The following is a 13,692-nucleotide window of genomic DNA, read 5'->3' as shown; positions in this document are numbered from 1 at the left end:
GGGGGTTGCACCTCCACCTCTCTCTTTCTTCCCCTCCCTCCCTCCTGTGAAGATTAAAGTACGCAAAGGTGATCTGAACGGAGAGTGATACTTTACAGTGACAGAAGAAAGAGAACGACACAGCAATATGCTGATGATATGGTGATGAGCACGGCAGAAGATGAAAGTGTAAGAGGAGAAAGACAGATAGCAATGTCTTTGAATTAATAAATATGCACTGAAGCCTGGGTACAACTGCGTAAGTGACAGCTCTTGTATACGTTTGGTATTTGGACAAACAAATGTTTTACATTAACAGCAGCCTACTGAGGCCTCTGGGTGCAGAAAAACAAACCCCGTGTCTGTGCTTAACCTCAAGCCAACTTCCTGTAGTTTAATGCAGTTGAGAGGTCAGTGTGGGAATTCCTACAGACTAAAATGCTTGACAGTTTCACATAATGATGGACAGAAAGTGATCCAAACAACAGGAAATGAATAAAGTCCTCCTTTATATGTGAACTAATCCTTGTCCACTGCCATAAGTCTGTTTTTTGTAAACATTTACCATGGGAAATGTTCTTTTGAAGCATAGCGACTATAGAAATAATCACGATTCGATCTGAGACAATCTAAATCACATGACAATATTTTGAAATATTGCCATGTTTGGTTCTCAGCGGAGTGTCATTAACACATTGTTTTAAAATATCTTTCAGTCACAGTTAGTGAGGGTTTTGATGTCTACTGTTCCTCTTTGCTAATACAGTTTTCATGTCATGTCTGCTGTTTGTGCATCATTTGCAAACAGTGTACTGCGCCGTGGTAACGTGTAAAAGTGTGTGTATCACAGGTACTGTAGCCCCACTCCATAACTAATTGCCATGACTGGAATCAAACGACAGCCTCAAAAACTGACCAGCCAGCTTAGATCAAGACCACACATCACAATACTTCACCTTCACTTTTATCCCGCTGTGAGGTGTTTTTCTGTTTTGTTCAGGGTTTTTTTTTTTTGGTTCTAAAATTTCATTTCTGGAACCGAAACGTCCCCCATTTACTGAAAGGTAAAAATAAAGAGCGTCTGGGCGCTGGAGCTTTCCCACATCACACATCGTGCACACTGGACCATAATTGGATTCCCAGTTGTGATGTCAAAACATCATGTCCCTACTTACTGTACACATCAAACTGAGAGTTAAGGTAGGCACAGAGAAACTTTCCTCCTTCAGCAGATGGACGTGAAAACAGTCTCCTAGTGTCAAAGTCGGCACATATCATTCTGAACAGCGAATGAAGTGAGTTAACAATAAGCCAAACATGTTTTTGAGTGAGGGAGTAAATATAAATGATTATATTAAAAACGTACTGTATTTCTGTACTTCTGTCACAACCAGTTAGAAGTAGTGTAAAGCAGCCTATGTCAAGCTCGCCTACAGTATGAGGCACACACAGAGGTAAGAAGAAACAGGCCAGCTGTATTGGTTTTGTAATATAAATGGTCAGTCCTTGAAGCAGTGGTTAAAAAACCTCATGATTTACAGAGAATAAAGGAGGCAGAGTGAGATGGCAGAGAGGGAGAGTGACAGAAAAAAGTCAGAGAGTGAGATTATCCGTGGCCTTTCACTCTGGTTCTAATCCATACTTTACAATATTGTCGCCCAGAGCCAAGAGAGCATAAATCTGCTGTATGACACAGTCTATAGGAACACTTAACAGACAAATGAACAGGAGGAAGCCGAGGATATTACACTGTGGACTGTAGTAATCTGTCTCTCTCCGGATAGATAAGTACGTTACAGCGGGTCCATGGGCACTACAGTAAGTGTAACAAACATGCATGAGCACACTTACCACTTTTCTATTATGGGGGGAATTTGACTGTTCTTCAGTTGATTTAGACAAGGAACTTTACCACTACAGCAACCACTGCCTCCCATTGAAAGGCCATCTGTAAATCACCCTCACACACTGAATCTGAAAATGTATTCGCCCTCCCGCTATCACGTCCTCACACCGCGAGGCTCGGCACCATTTACGAAAACAAGCGGCTCGAGCCATTGAATTTTCAAGAGCGCTGTGATGAAGGAGAGGGTCTATTTGCATCGCCAGTCGCAAACCAAAAGGTGTATCCAATGTCTTGGGGGCACGGGGAGAAGATGAATAAGGAGAGCGGCGTAAGACTGGCTCTATATATAGCAAGTAATCTGTCATCTCATTTTTGTCATCTCCCTTTCCCTCGTTTTTGCTTTGAGGAATGAGGGATTGATGTTCAGAAGATCAGAAGAAGTAAGGAGGGAATCTTGGAGAGAGGAGAATAAGGAGGGAGTGTGTGTGCCTGTGTGTGTGTTGGGAGGAGGAGGAAGGAGGGAGCCTGTGCTGAGCGACTGATGACTGCTGTTTTTAGAGACCCAGATGCAGCTGGCCACAGTCCAAGCAGAATAGTTCAACTCTCAGAGCTGCAAGAAGAAAGTAAAAACTATACATCTAACACTTTAGTTTCAAAAGATTTCCGCTGAATCCCATCCTACACTGCAAGAAATGCATTTCCTCTCAAGCTGCTACCCCTGTGCTGCCCGGAGTCAGATATTTCTGAGTGGATATTGTTTGAACGTCCTGTCAGCGTCGACAGGTCGGATTCCCTGTCAGAGAGATCAGTTAGAGAGAGAGAGAGACAAATATGCCTCGTTCACACGCACACACACGGAAGAAGAACCTCCTGGGAGAAATTCTGAGGGGCATTATTAAGATCCGTTTGATAAGGTTTGCCTTGTGGTCACTTCAAAGCAGAGATGAAGGAGCGGATAAGAGAAGGAGCGAAGAGATGGAGGGAGAAACGAGAGAAGGGGAGGACAGAGTGTGGAGTGAGACATGAGGTGGGATATAAAGATGGGAGCAAACGGCGGTGGGGTGAAACATGGGTGAGATGAAAAAGAAAAAGGGAGGGTTCGCTGGGAAAAGACAAAAAGGAGGAGACGGATCTGCGTGGAAAAGGTAGCAGGACACGCGAGGATAGAGGCGCGAGTACAACTTGTACACACGCTGGCGCATGCATCACACTCGCACACCTGGGGAGACGAATCTGGAACACTAGCGGACGGTTTGGGAGGCCGCACCTCGCCTCCCCCTCCGCGCGAGTCCCGACTAAAGCGGCAACTTTTTGCTGAGAGAGGATCCTCCTGCTCTCAATCCGGAGACTCTCTGATGAGCAGCCACGGTGAGGCCTGCAGGCACGCACGGATACATATGGGAGAGAGGGGGGATCATTAGAATAGCTCAGCCCTTCATGGACGGCAGACAGTTAGCTAGCTAGCTCCATCTAGAAACACTTCCCCTGAATAATTCACAGAGGTGTAAATAAAATATATCCAGTGGCCTTCACCTAAAATGAAAAAAAAAAAAATTAGAAACAAGATAGCTGCCATGCTGAGTAATGAATTCTTCCCTTGCATATGAGTTCAGATGTGACGAGCAAGCGGATGCATAACATAAAAAAAAAAAGAGCTTACCTCAAAATTCAGTTATTCACATTGATATTCAAGCGGGGGCTGCGTCGCTTGATTTTAAACAGAATTTTTCATCGATATATCTGACTTTGATAATGACACTAAAACACGCCATCTCTCCAAAACTGCAAGAAAATCACAGCGGCGGTGATTGCAACGGTGTCTAAAAGCGCTATCATCAAAAAAAAAAACAATAACCCTGAAACATCGTTACGTCGCCTGGTGCTCGGCAGGCGCATTACTATCCTTTAATTTTCCCCGAATAACAGATGATAGCGGGACGTTTATTGCTTTTCTCCTGCAGCGAAGAGTGCCATACATTCTGCATAATGCATGAGCGTCAGGACATGGCCCAAATCATCCCCAAAACAAATAGCCTCATAATCAATGGGGCAGAGAGCTGTGTTTGCGTATTAGATATCAGTCGTCCTCACGTGTATGACAGACTGTCACACGGGGAGACGGGAGGCGAGGACAAGAAAGCAAAGCCAGTCAGGAGAAGAGGAATAGGCCGCAGAGCCTTTTTCTCCACGTGTCCCACCGGTGCTGCAGTGTTAACACCGGTGCGGTGATGTAGTCGTCAGCCTGTGTGCCGAAACTACAATACAGTCTGAGCAGAAATCAATACGCGCTCCAGACCATCCCTCACCGCCGCTCCCGTGATTATGACAATCACTCCAGGTGGTCGGAGCACGGATCACGCTGCTCTGCTGCCTCAAGGGCGCTGCTTTTGGCACACAAAAACCTTTTCATTTCCAAAAGGTCAATCAATAAGAAAACTGGCTCATTTCCCCTGCTCACTCTTGTATTCCTGAAATTATGCAATAATCGGTTTTGAATGGGTCTCATGGGACTGTGGAAGCCCCTCAGCGCATACAGTGGCAGACCATGTAATTCTGCAATTCAAATTTAAAAAGCAAGGAGAAAAAGGTTACAACGCTCTCAGAGCTACATGTGCAGGTACACCCATTCCAGTTCTGATGCTGGAGCTCTTTCTTCTCATTTCTCGCTTATTAAAAGAGTAATAAAAATGCATAACGTTTAAATACAGTCCAAAGCAATTTATTTGAACTTTAGGATAGGCTTCACATATAAACCGGCGATGTGCAAATTGCTTTTACTCTTTTAATGTTTAGAAAAGCATAACTTTAAGCTGCTTTGCTTTAAAATTATAATGAAATTGATTACCTCAAGTAAAGTGTTGTCATATTTAAGTTGCACAAGCTAAAAAGATTAACAGTTTAAAATTACTAGTCTACATTATTTGGTCATTTTGAGGTCTTTGGCTTCCTCAATTGTTTTAAGTAAAGTCACTCAGTTTTTATACATGAGTGCAAGGGTTATGAGAGAATTTGAAAGAGTTTGTTGGAAAATTGGCAGTCAATCAATCAGACTATGGAATCTAACGTCAGTCCGATATCCGATAAGTGAATTACATCAGTATCCCAATACCAATACTGGACCAGAGAGAGTACTGTAAAGTGACTTTGTCTGAGTTTTTCAGTGCAACTTTATTCAAAACTTTGAAAACAACACTTCATTCCATTTATGGAACATAAATCCACTTTCCAAAGATACGTAGAGTACGTCTTAGTCAGAATGAGACAGATGTCAGAAAAAATTCATACAACTGTCACTACATTTTATTTCAGGACACTGTTTTCATATCTTTGCACTCCTCTTGGAGGCCAAATGCCAAGGTTGAGAATCTTAAAAGATGTCTCCTGGTTGAGCCCGTAGAGACAGACATCTAAGGACAGCTGCTCTTCCTCTTCCTTCCCTCCCCCGACTCTTTTCAGTCCTCGCCTTCCCCTCTCTGTCGATCACAGACAAACTTTTAACTCCCCTCTTCCAGCCCCACCTCTCTGAACTCACCATATTTCCTCTCCATCTGTTGTCTGTCCTTACAAAGCACTCTTGCTCCCCTCTCCTTCCACGCACATCTTTTCTTTAATTTACTTACAATGAATAGTTGTTCCATGAAGGCAAATGGGTCAAGTGTGTAGTGTCAGTGGTTAGTCAGCCTAGTGTGTGTGTGTGTGTATGCTTGTGTGTGTGTGTGTCGGTGCAATATGCATCAGGAGTTTCCTCTCAGATCCTATTACTCTGACACAACACTTTCTAAATTAGCTGCCTGACGCTAACCATTGCCTGAGCCTCAGGGCCTGACCTCAACCTTACCACACCACAATGTCTTCCTCAATTTACACACACCTCTGGTTGGAAAAGATATCTCACCAGAAAACGGTACAGCAAAAACATCCTCAAGAAAAAAATATTCTGCCGCCGCACAGAAAAACCTCAATGAGACGGGAGCTTACTTTTGCGAAATTGAACAATATGGGCGAGCAGATTCTCAGGCGTCAACAAACAGTAAGAAACCACCTCAGTCACTGACCTCGTTAAAAGCAAACACACGGCTGTCGTCACTTTGTCTTGGCCTACATATAACGGCGAGGCCATACCAAATTGCTGCCACCCTTTGAGCCTTACTCGTAGTTTATATCCTGCAGGTCTCAGATACTTGAAGTTGCGATGATTAATGATAGTGACGTCGACGGTAATGAGCAGCGGGACTTTAGCTGTGCCCTTTTTCTTCCGTCCCTGTGGCTGGCATCTGCCCACCTTACACATGTAGAGAGGAAGTAGTCCTATCCCTGGCTGGAGGGCAGAGCAGACAGAGTCTAATATATATTACATTCTTGGCACTTCATGAGAGAAAAAAAGAGATTACAATAGGATAGAATCAAGCTAAAATGCAGCAGTCAGTTGTCTTAACTTAGAATAAAGGCTGAAAACATGGAGGAACAACTTGCCTGAATTGGTGTAATGGTGCGTTACACCTGAACTGGGAGGTCAGAATTTCTATTTTCTGAGTTACAAGTCAGCAATTTCAACTGGACCGCTCCCTGAAGTCATTAAAAATCCAAGACGGCTGCACCGTGCATCAACCACTGTGAGGCCTGTACACTATATTGTTTTTTAGCTCTTCTGTCTCATTTGTATCTCACTAAATGTGTCTTCCACACAGTACTGTCCGACTTTTTATCTGTGGACATGTTGCTTGGATGTTTGTATGTGCAAATTACCACGCCTCGTCATCAATTTTGAATTGCTAACATGGCTAACAATGGCTATGCTGACTTAAACTTGTTTTCCTAAATTACTTGAACGCGATCAACTCGACTGTGACGTCATTTCGAGCTCTGACTTTGGAGGAAAATGGAACAAAATCAGACTAAAAGCTGGTTGTTTAAACCAAAAAGTTGTGTAACCAATGGCAACAGTGCAGCACATGTTCCTCTGTAAAACCACAACTTGCTGTTTTGCTCAAACGAGGTATAACGTGTTAGTTTGAGAGCTTGCAGGGGAATCTTTTTCTTTGATTATTTCTCTACGTTGACAAAATATTGTCTCACACTTAAGAATACTAAAGAAAGACAAGGTATCAAGTAAACTAAGTGTGTGGAAATGTTATTAGGAGCTCATGTATTGTGCCAACTATGAGGGCAGTCGGTGCAAGGACAGGCTTATTTGAATTGGACATCTGATCACACTGAGACCCTTCCATAACTAATTGGCACACACGTCTAACACCATTTGGTGTTTGCTTAACTTTGATAGGATTAGGATATTATAAAGTGCAATCTCCAGAATTTCCAAGTGAACTTTACCAAAGGGTAAGAAGAGCGGGGGGTTACTTGTTTACTCTCAGGCCAGATTTCATGTCACACTGTGGTCACCTTCTTTTAGTACAGCTGCTTGGAAAGGTGCTAGTGTTCATTGTGTCATTCCACTCATACTGCACACACTGACCTCTGTCTGTGTTTATGTGTGTGTGTGTGTGGAGAGACGAGGTTGGAGGGTCAGAGAGGGTGCGAGAGGGAGTGAAAGTGCGAGAGAGATGAGTGACAGACAGTTCGGAGTGTCGCCCTGTGGCATTTTATGCTTCCACTGGAGCCATCAGCGCACTTTGACGCTGCGATGTTACCTGTACTCACTGCAGCGTTATTCCCCAAGACACATCATGTCAGAACCGTAACCGTAGCACTGAATCTTAGTAGATTTTACATTTGAATTTAAGGATTTACTGCCATGATTTGGCTCCAGTATACATTGAATTTGTGAGCATTACACTCTCATGCACCAACACTCTCAGTTCACCTCATTACCTCACTCATGACCTTTAAATCTCAGGTTAAAACTCGTTTTAACAAACTTGCTTTGATGCATTAGGTGTTCCTTCCCTTTAATGTGATTCTTCTCTTTTTTAAACCCTCTGTTGAACATTAGGAGCCCTCGCCCCAGCCTCCCGCAACCTTTTACTCATCCATTCTTGCCGCCCTCTGCTCTCCCCCCTGACTTCCCTATCCCTCCATTGTCCTCAGGTAATATTATGTGAACTCTCATTACATGGGTGGTACAGTAATAGACTCTTCAGCACTAAGATCCTCTTTATTATCCGTCAACTGTGGACTACATCTCTAAGCTGATTAGCTCGAGCTGTCTTTTCAGCGTTTCAATTAGGAGCGTTTTTGAATAGTCAAGCAGATTGCATGCCTTATACTCATTACTGACATTCTCAGAGCACTACGCAATGTTCAAATACAGTAATCCGAGGAATACATTGGAGCGACGAGGATGAAAGAGCCGCAGAAGAATGACATCATGGCAGATTTTAATATCGGACTCGCAGGGAAATGGCAAAAGTAGCTATTAACAGCAATCCAAAGCAATTTACAGCAGCAGAGAGGCAGTTTTAGCATAAATGGCCCAGCTGGCAATCATACTACTGTCATACACACACATATGCTGACACACACACACATATACATAGTGGTACAAAGCTCATGGTTTGAGTCGTATCATGGTTTTGAGTCGCGGATTGGATCATTTTTCGGATCAGCAAAAGAAACATAGGGTTAGGGTAAATTAATTTTATCTACTTTGCCCTTCCCTCTCTCTCTGCCTGCCGTCACCACCATTCACTGAATGCATCATAAATAGGGTTGCAACAGTGTGAGATGTTCACATTACAATGAACCAACACAGACGGCATCACAGTAAACATTACTACACAATCATAATAATAATAATTATTATTATTATTATTGTTGTTATTATTGTTATTATTATTATTATTATTATTTCTATCTGTTACAATTGACTCTTAAAGGAATGAACTAATGCTTTATTTAACATAATATGTCCTAATGAGCATCAAACTTGATGTAAACTTGAAATATAATATACATTATACACAAATAAATAAGCATTATACATTATTGCATTTATTAATAATAATTGTGTTTTTGTATTTATTTATTTTATAACATAACTCTTGTATTATGAGCTCTTGTAATAAATCCTCGGTCAACACTCTGTAGTCTCGCTCAGTGTCAGCACTACAGCGCCTCAGCACTATCTATACTAAGCACTGAGATGTTAAAATGTAAGAGCAGTAGTAAAACTGTATTTCACACTATGACGGTTCAATTTAGCTATTAATACAGGGTTCAAATGCATTCCAGACTGTGGGGGGTGATCCATGCAGATTTTAATATTATTAACATTAAATTTAACACACACACAAAAAAAAGATCTTCAAGGACAACTGTGGCCTTAAACCTCAAGATGCAGGCGTTTTCTGGATTAGCTTCAGCTGTAGTCATCTCCATCTGCTTTTGCTGCTCTCAGAGGACTGTAAAATGATGAGCACTGATACATTTGTCATTCTGAGTGGCGTACAGAGAGGCTGGCTGTTTGGGTGCCACTTAAAAAGCTGAACCGCGAGCGCCCACGGGGGCTGCGAACACCTACATGCTTAATCTCACTGTTTTACTGTCTACGTTCGTGTCATTTCAGACGCACTCACAGAGGACGTGGGGACCTGATGTCTGGGAAAGAATGAGAGGGGAGGAAGCGGAAGAGGAGGAAATTGAGGGAGAGGAGTGGATGGATGAGGTTGTGACTCCCAGCGTTAATGGATTTGGGGCAGATGACGAGGATATGGTCTGCTCAGTGGCGTCGGTGTACGGGTGTGTGTGCGTGTGTGAGCTCGCATGTATGTGAGGAGTGCATGGTTTTGTGATGTCACTGGCGGCAGCGCCAAAATATGATGATCTCGGGGTATTATCAGTATCTGTTTAAGGTATCCGGCTTTATCAAATACCCACTTGACACAGGAGTCACCACCGTGTTTTATCATTCTGCCTCTGTCTGACTCTCTCGCTTTCGCACACACACACACTCACTAATCCATTCAGTCATTGTTAATCCAGCTGTGTGCCGGGACAAAAATGTGCTGTACATGGCTGACAACCATGTCACCGGAGTGCTGATGTCATACCTGTCTGTATTTTGGTTGCTAATGTTGTCACTGCTGTTGTTTGGAGCCACTTAGGGGCACGCACAGCACACACTGAACATATCAAGGAGAAAAACCTTGTACCCTCGTACCTGAAGCACGCTGAACTCCTCTCCGCGGAGATCGTCGATGTCATAAATGCATGTGTCTCTGCGCTGAGTCAAGTGTTGGTGTCATGTTCTCAGTTGTATTAATTTGACAAAGAGCTCAGCCTCGCTGAGAGCATCAGTCTGAGGGAGGAGGGCAGAGGAAAAGGAGGGATACAGTCGTGCACACTTTGAGGATCTCTGCAGTAGTCATGTACCATTTGCCAGGGAACAACTGCAGCGGAGCAGCAGAGAGTCAAGTGCTTTCTCCCTGGGCACCTTTGTGGTACTTGTAGAGGAAGATGAGAGCCTTCTGTATTTCAAATGAGATTTTTCCCAAGCAAGCGACCATAACTACTGCTGCTCTGTTGAGCTGGTACATTTTTCATATTTTATCAGATCCCAAAATCGCCGTACAATTTTTAGATTGAAATAAGTATTTGAAAATAAAACGCTGCAATCAACTTTTCATCCTTTGTGAAATTGCCTGTTTGATTTCTCAGGTATAGTGATGCTTAAAGACACTTGGGGGTGTCTGTTAAGTTCCTTTGTAATTGTAATGCTCTGTGATAAACTACGGCCTTTACAAGGTATCATCAAGCAGTGTGAATGAGCTGGCAGCCTGTAAGATCTTCTGCTTTTGTCAGCAGCGTTGCCAGCAAAGATTTGCAGGTAGTTGTCGCTGGCTCTCCTCGATCAGGTTGCAACAGCTTACATTATCCTAAACATTTCCAATAAAAAAACAGAGAAATCAGTCATTTTGTTCAAAGTACCCGTGCATTTCATTTGGTTTCCTGGAGAGATTCAGAGATTGAGGAAGGAAGTCGTGCAGGTAGAAATATTTTTTTATTGGCAAAAGTGGCTGCTTAACAATAAAGTAAACAACTCCCGTGATACCAAACTACTTATGTCTTTTGTTTTGGTTTGAGTGAGGGACCCTCAGCGGCCTTTACACATAGCTCAATTAAAACGGGTCACACTGCACAAAAGAGCTCTCACACAGAGATGTGTTACTCAGTATTTAAACCACTGTCGAGTGTATGTGTTGTCGCTAGCATGCTAATGTATGACAATAAATGATCCTCTACAGAGTGACTGTGACAGGATGAATGGAATAGGATTTTCACACGTGATCTGACGGAAATTACATTTCACCAAACATCTGTATCAATAACATTAAAATCCACCTTCACTCAAAAAAGTCTTTTTTTTCTTGTTCCTTCAGGTGAATGTTTGAGCTTCACTGTGTCGAATGATGTATGTGCAGAGTCTGACACTAGAAAGCTGTGTTCACATTCATTGCTCAAAGTGTGAATTTTCTATGAGCTCATTGAAAATCTGATTTTAAGAGGCAGGAATACGAGCATGATTGAAGGAACGGGTGCCCTCTTTTGCTGCAAAAGTCAGACGCAAGTCGGACACACTTTTTATGTGTGCCTTAAAACATTAATGGAGAGGATCTTAAACTAAATGACCCAATATGGCTGCTTATGTAGAAAAAAAAAATCAGGTAGGTCTGAGGGAACATTTGGCTTTGTAAAACTGTTATATTAGGATGTTGTGTTACAGCTCATTGACTTTCTCTCATTGCCACGGAGTTACGGAGCGCTGGTGCAACCAAATCCTGCTTAGTAGTTTTGCTGAAGTAAAGCACATACTGTACAACATGTAGCTCCATGCATTCCCATTGGGGTGGATTTTTAGGACTTTCACATTAGAAACCAGGGGGTGTAGTCTGTGTTCATGAAGCCCAGATTAGGATTTGACAGCATGTGGAGAGTGGTTGGCGTGGGCGTGTATGTGTCGACAGACAGCGAGAGGGATAAAGAGAGAAACACCGAGGAGCAGAGCATGTACAGACATCCAGAGATTTACAACAGGAAAAAAGGCGTATATTAAAAGGAAGTCATGAGGAAGAGATTATGGGAAAGTGGACGGCAGGAAAGGGGGAGAAAATTAAAACCCATGAGAGAGAAGGAGCAGTTGGATTGGCATTGAAGACGGTGATGGAGACTGAGTTTAGAGCCTGAATGGGAGAGGAGGAGAGGCATCACAATTTAAAAAAAAAAAAAAAAAAAACGCAGCTGGGAGGGATTGACAGTAAAATACAGGGAAAACAAGAAGAGGAAATGCAGCAGGAAATAAACCAGAGAGACAGATAGAGGGAGAGATACTGAGCACTAAAACGTAGTAGAGGAGACAGCAGATGGTGGGGATTATTCTGGACTAAAATACTCTGGGATCTACAGAGGGGAGGCCGCAGACATAAACCGTTACAGACTCCATCTGCCAGAAATAGACCAAAAAGAGCTGTAGGTGCACCATCACCGTAATGATCAAATCCTGCCTAGATGGCAAAACCCAAAACAGCTATAATTGTCATCCTAAAAACAAATTAAGTACTTATACAGGAGAGATGAAATGGAGAATTATTAGTCTATTGTTCTTGTGTGATTTAGTAAAATCAGTTGGGAGAAACATCCTGCCAGTCGTTAAAGGCGTAATATTTTCTGCAGCAGGTGCCTGTGTGCCGGAGTATTTCAGGAGGCGTTTACTTGTGATTATGGCTGATACCATAAGACACCCCTAATCCATGTTTTATGTTCACTACGATTAGCATAACAGGCTCCGCTAACTGCATGTGTGAGCATGCGGTGAGAACAGCGACAAAGTGGCCCACAAATCTCCCCAATAATGCCTCGATATCCATCCACACACAGCGCGAACACACACAGCATAACTCCATACTAATGCCTGCTAATCATCCTGTATCCCTCTGCATGCAGAGAAAAAGACAGTGGAGTAAGAACAAAGCAATCCGGAAGTAAGTTAAATATATATATATATTTTTACCTTTCCCTGTGTGTAGATCAAACCTCGAACCTGCAAAAAAAGAAGAGGAAAATATAATTACTGCTGCGTTCAGAGTTAACACGAGCGAGGCTGAGGAAAATCATATAGCGCGCTGCCACACTGATGAAGCCATTTAAAGCAAAATCAACAACATTAGCCCGTCTCTGTGGGCAGACAGAACCCACACCATGCTCTGCTCCTGTCTGCAGCTTTTCTCAATGCTCCTCTGTAATTGCCTATTGAGCCGTGTCACTCAAGACTTGTACTTTATGTTCCTGCAACAGCAAGTAATTGTTAGTGCGGTCTAGTCTCAGCTTTACTGTTAGGATGGACAACATATTGACTTATTCTCTGTGTGTGTATGAAAGAGAGTGTGTGTGTGTTTGTGTGTGTGTGTGTGTGTGTGTGTTATTGACTAATTATCTACCCTGACAGGGGACAGTTAATTAAATCCTTCTCTAGCACTGAGCATAAAGTAATTATTGTGCATGGATGCATAACCACTAAAAAAAAAAGTCAACAACCACATGTGCTAAGGACACGCCACGTGCACACACAAACTGGGTGCACTTCTGCAATGCAGACACAGAGAAAGTATTCTTTTACATGTTTGCGCACACGCTCAGATACACCCGTACTTGCAAAAAACATATCGGACATGTCACTATAACACATGAACCCAAGCTAACTTTATTTTATATCTCTGCCTGGCAAAATTAAATCAGACAGCAGCAAGATGTGCCTCCATTGACTTGCATCTGACAGGCTGCAAATACTATAAAACTAGAGTTAAGGATGTCACCTTTGGTTATTTTTGTTTTCAATAGCCCAACATATGTACATTATAACTAATTAACTAACTAGTCCAGAACTCCCTCGACTCAGTGAGCTCTGGCACATCGCC

General features: G+C 42.7%; 1 protein-coding gene across 2 annotated transcripts in view; it reads right to left on the bottom strand.

Annotated features, from left to right (window-relative positions):
- The window catches only part of igsf11 (immunoglobulin superfamily member 11), a 107,394-nt gene that overhangs the window by 60,681 nt on the left and 33,021 nt on the right, over positions 1-13,692 (bottom strand). The window contains exon 2 of one of the 2 annotated variants that reach the window (XM_084351677.1): positions 12,789-12,818. In XM_084351677.1, the coding sequence (XP_084207803.1) occupies positions 12,789-12,818 (30 nt within the window). Of the gene's footprint in view, positions 1-1,830; positions 1,978-12,788; positions 12,819-13,692 lie in introns of those variants that run through there. The other variant, XM_084351678.1, reaches the window with a different exon arrangement.

The sequence above is a fragment of the Pagrus pagrus genome, assembly GCF_965226575.1.
Source record: "Pagrus pagrus genome assembly, chromosome: 4".
In the NCBI taxonomy this organism is placed as follows: Eukaryota; Metazoa; Chordata; class Actinopteri; order Spariformes; family Sparidae; genus Pagrus; species Pagrus pagrus.
Note: the sequence above shows the minus strand (reverse complement) of the source record. Positions and strands in the feature narration are given on the sequence as shown.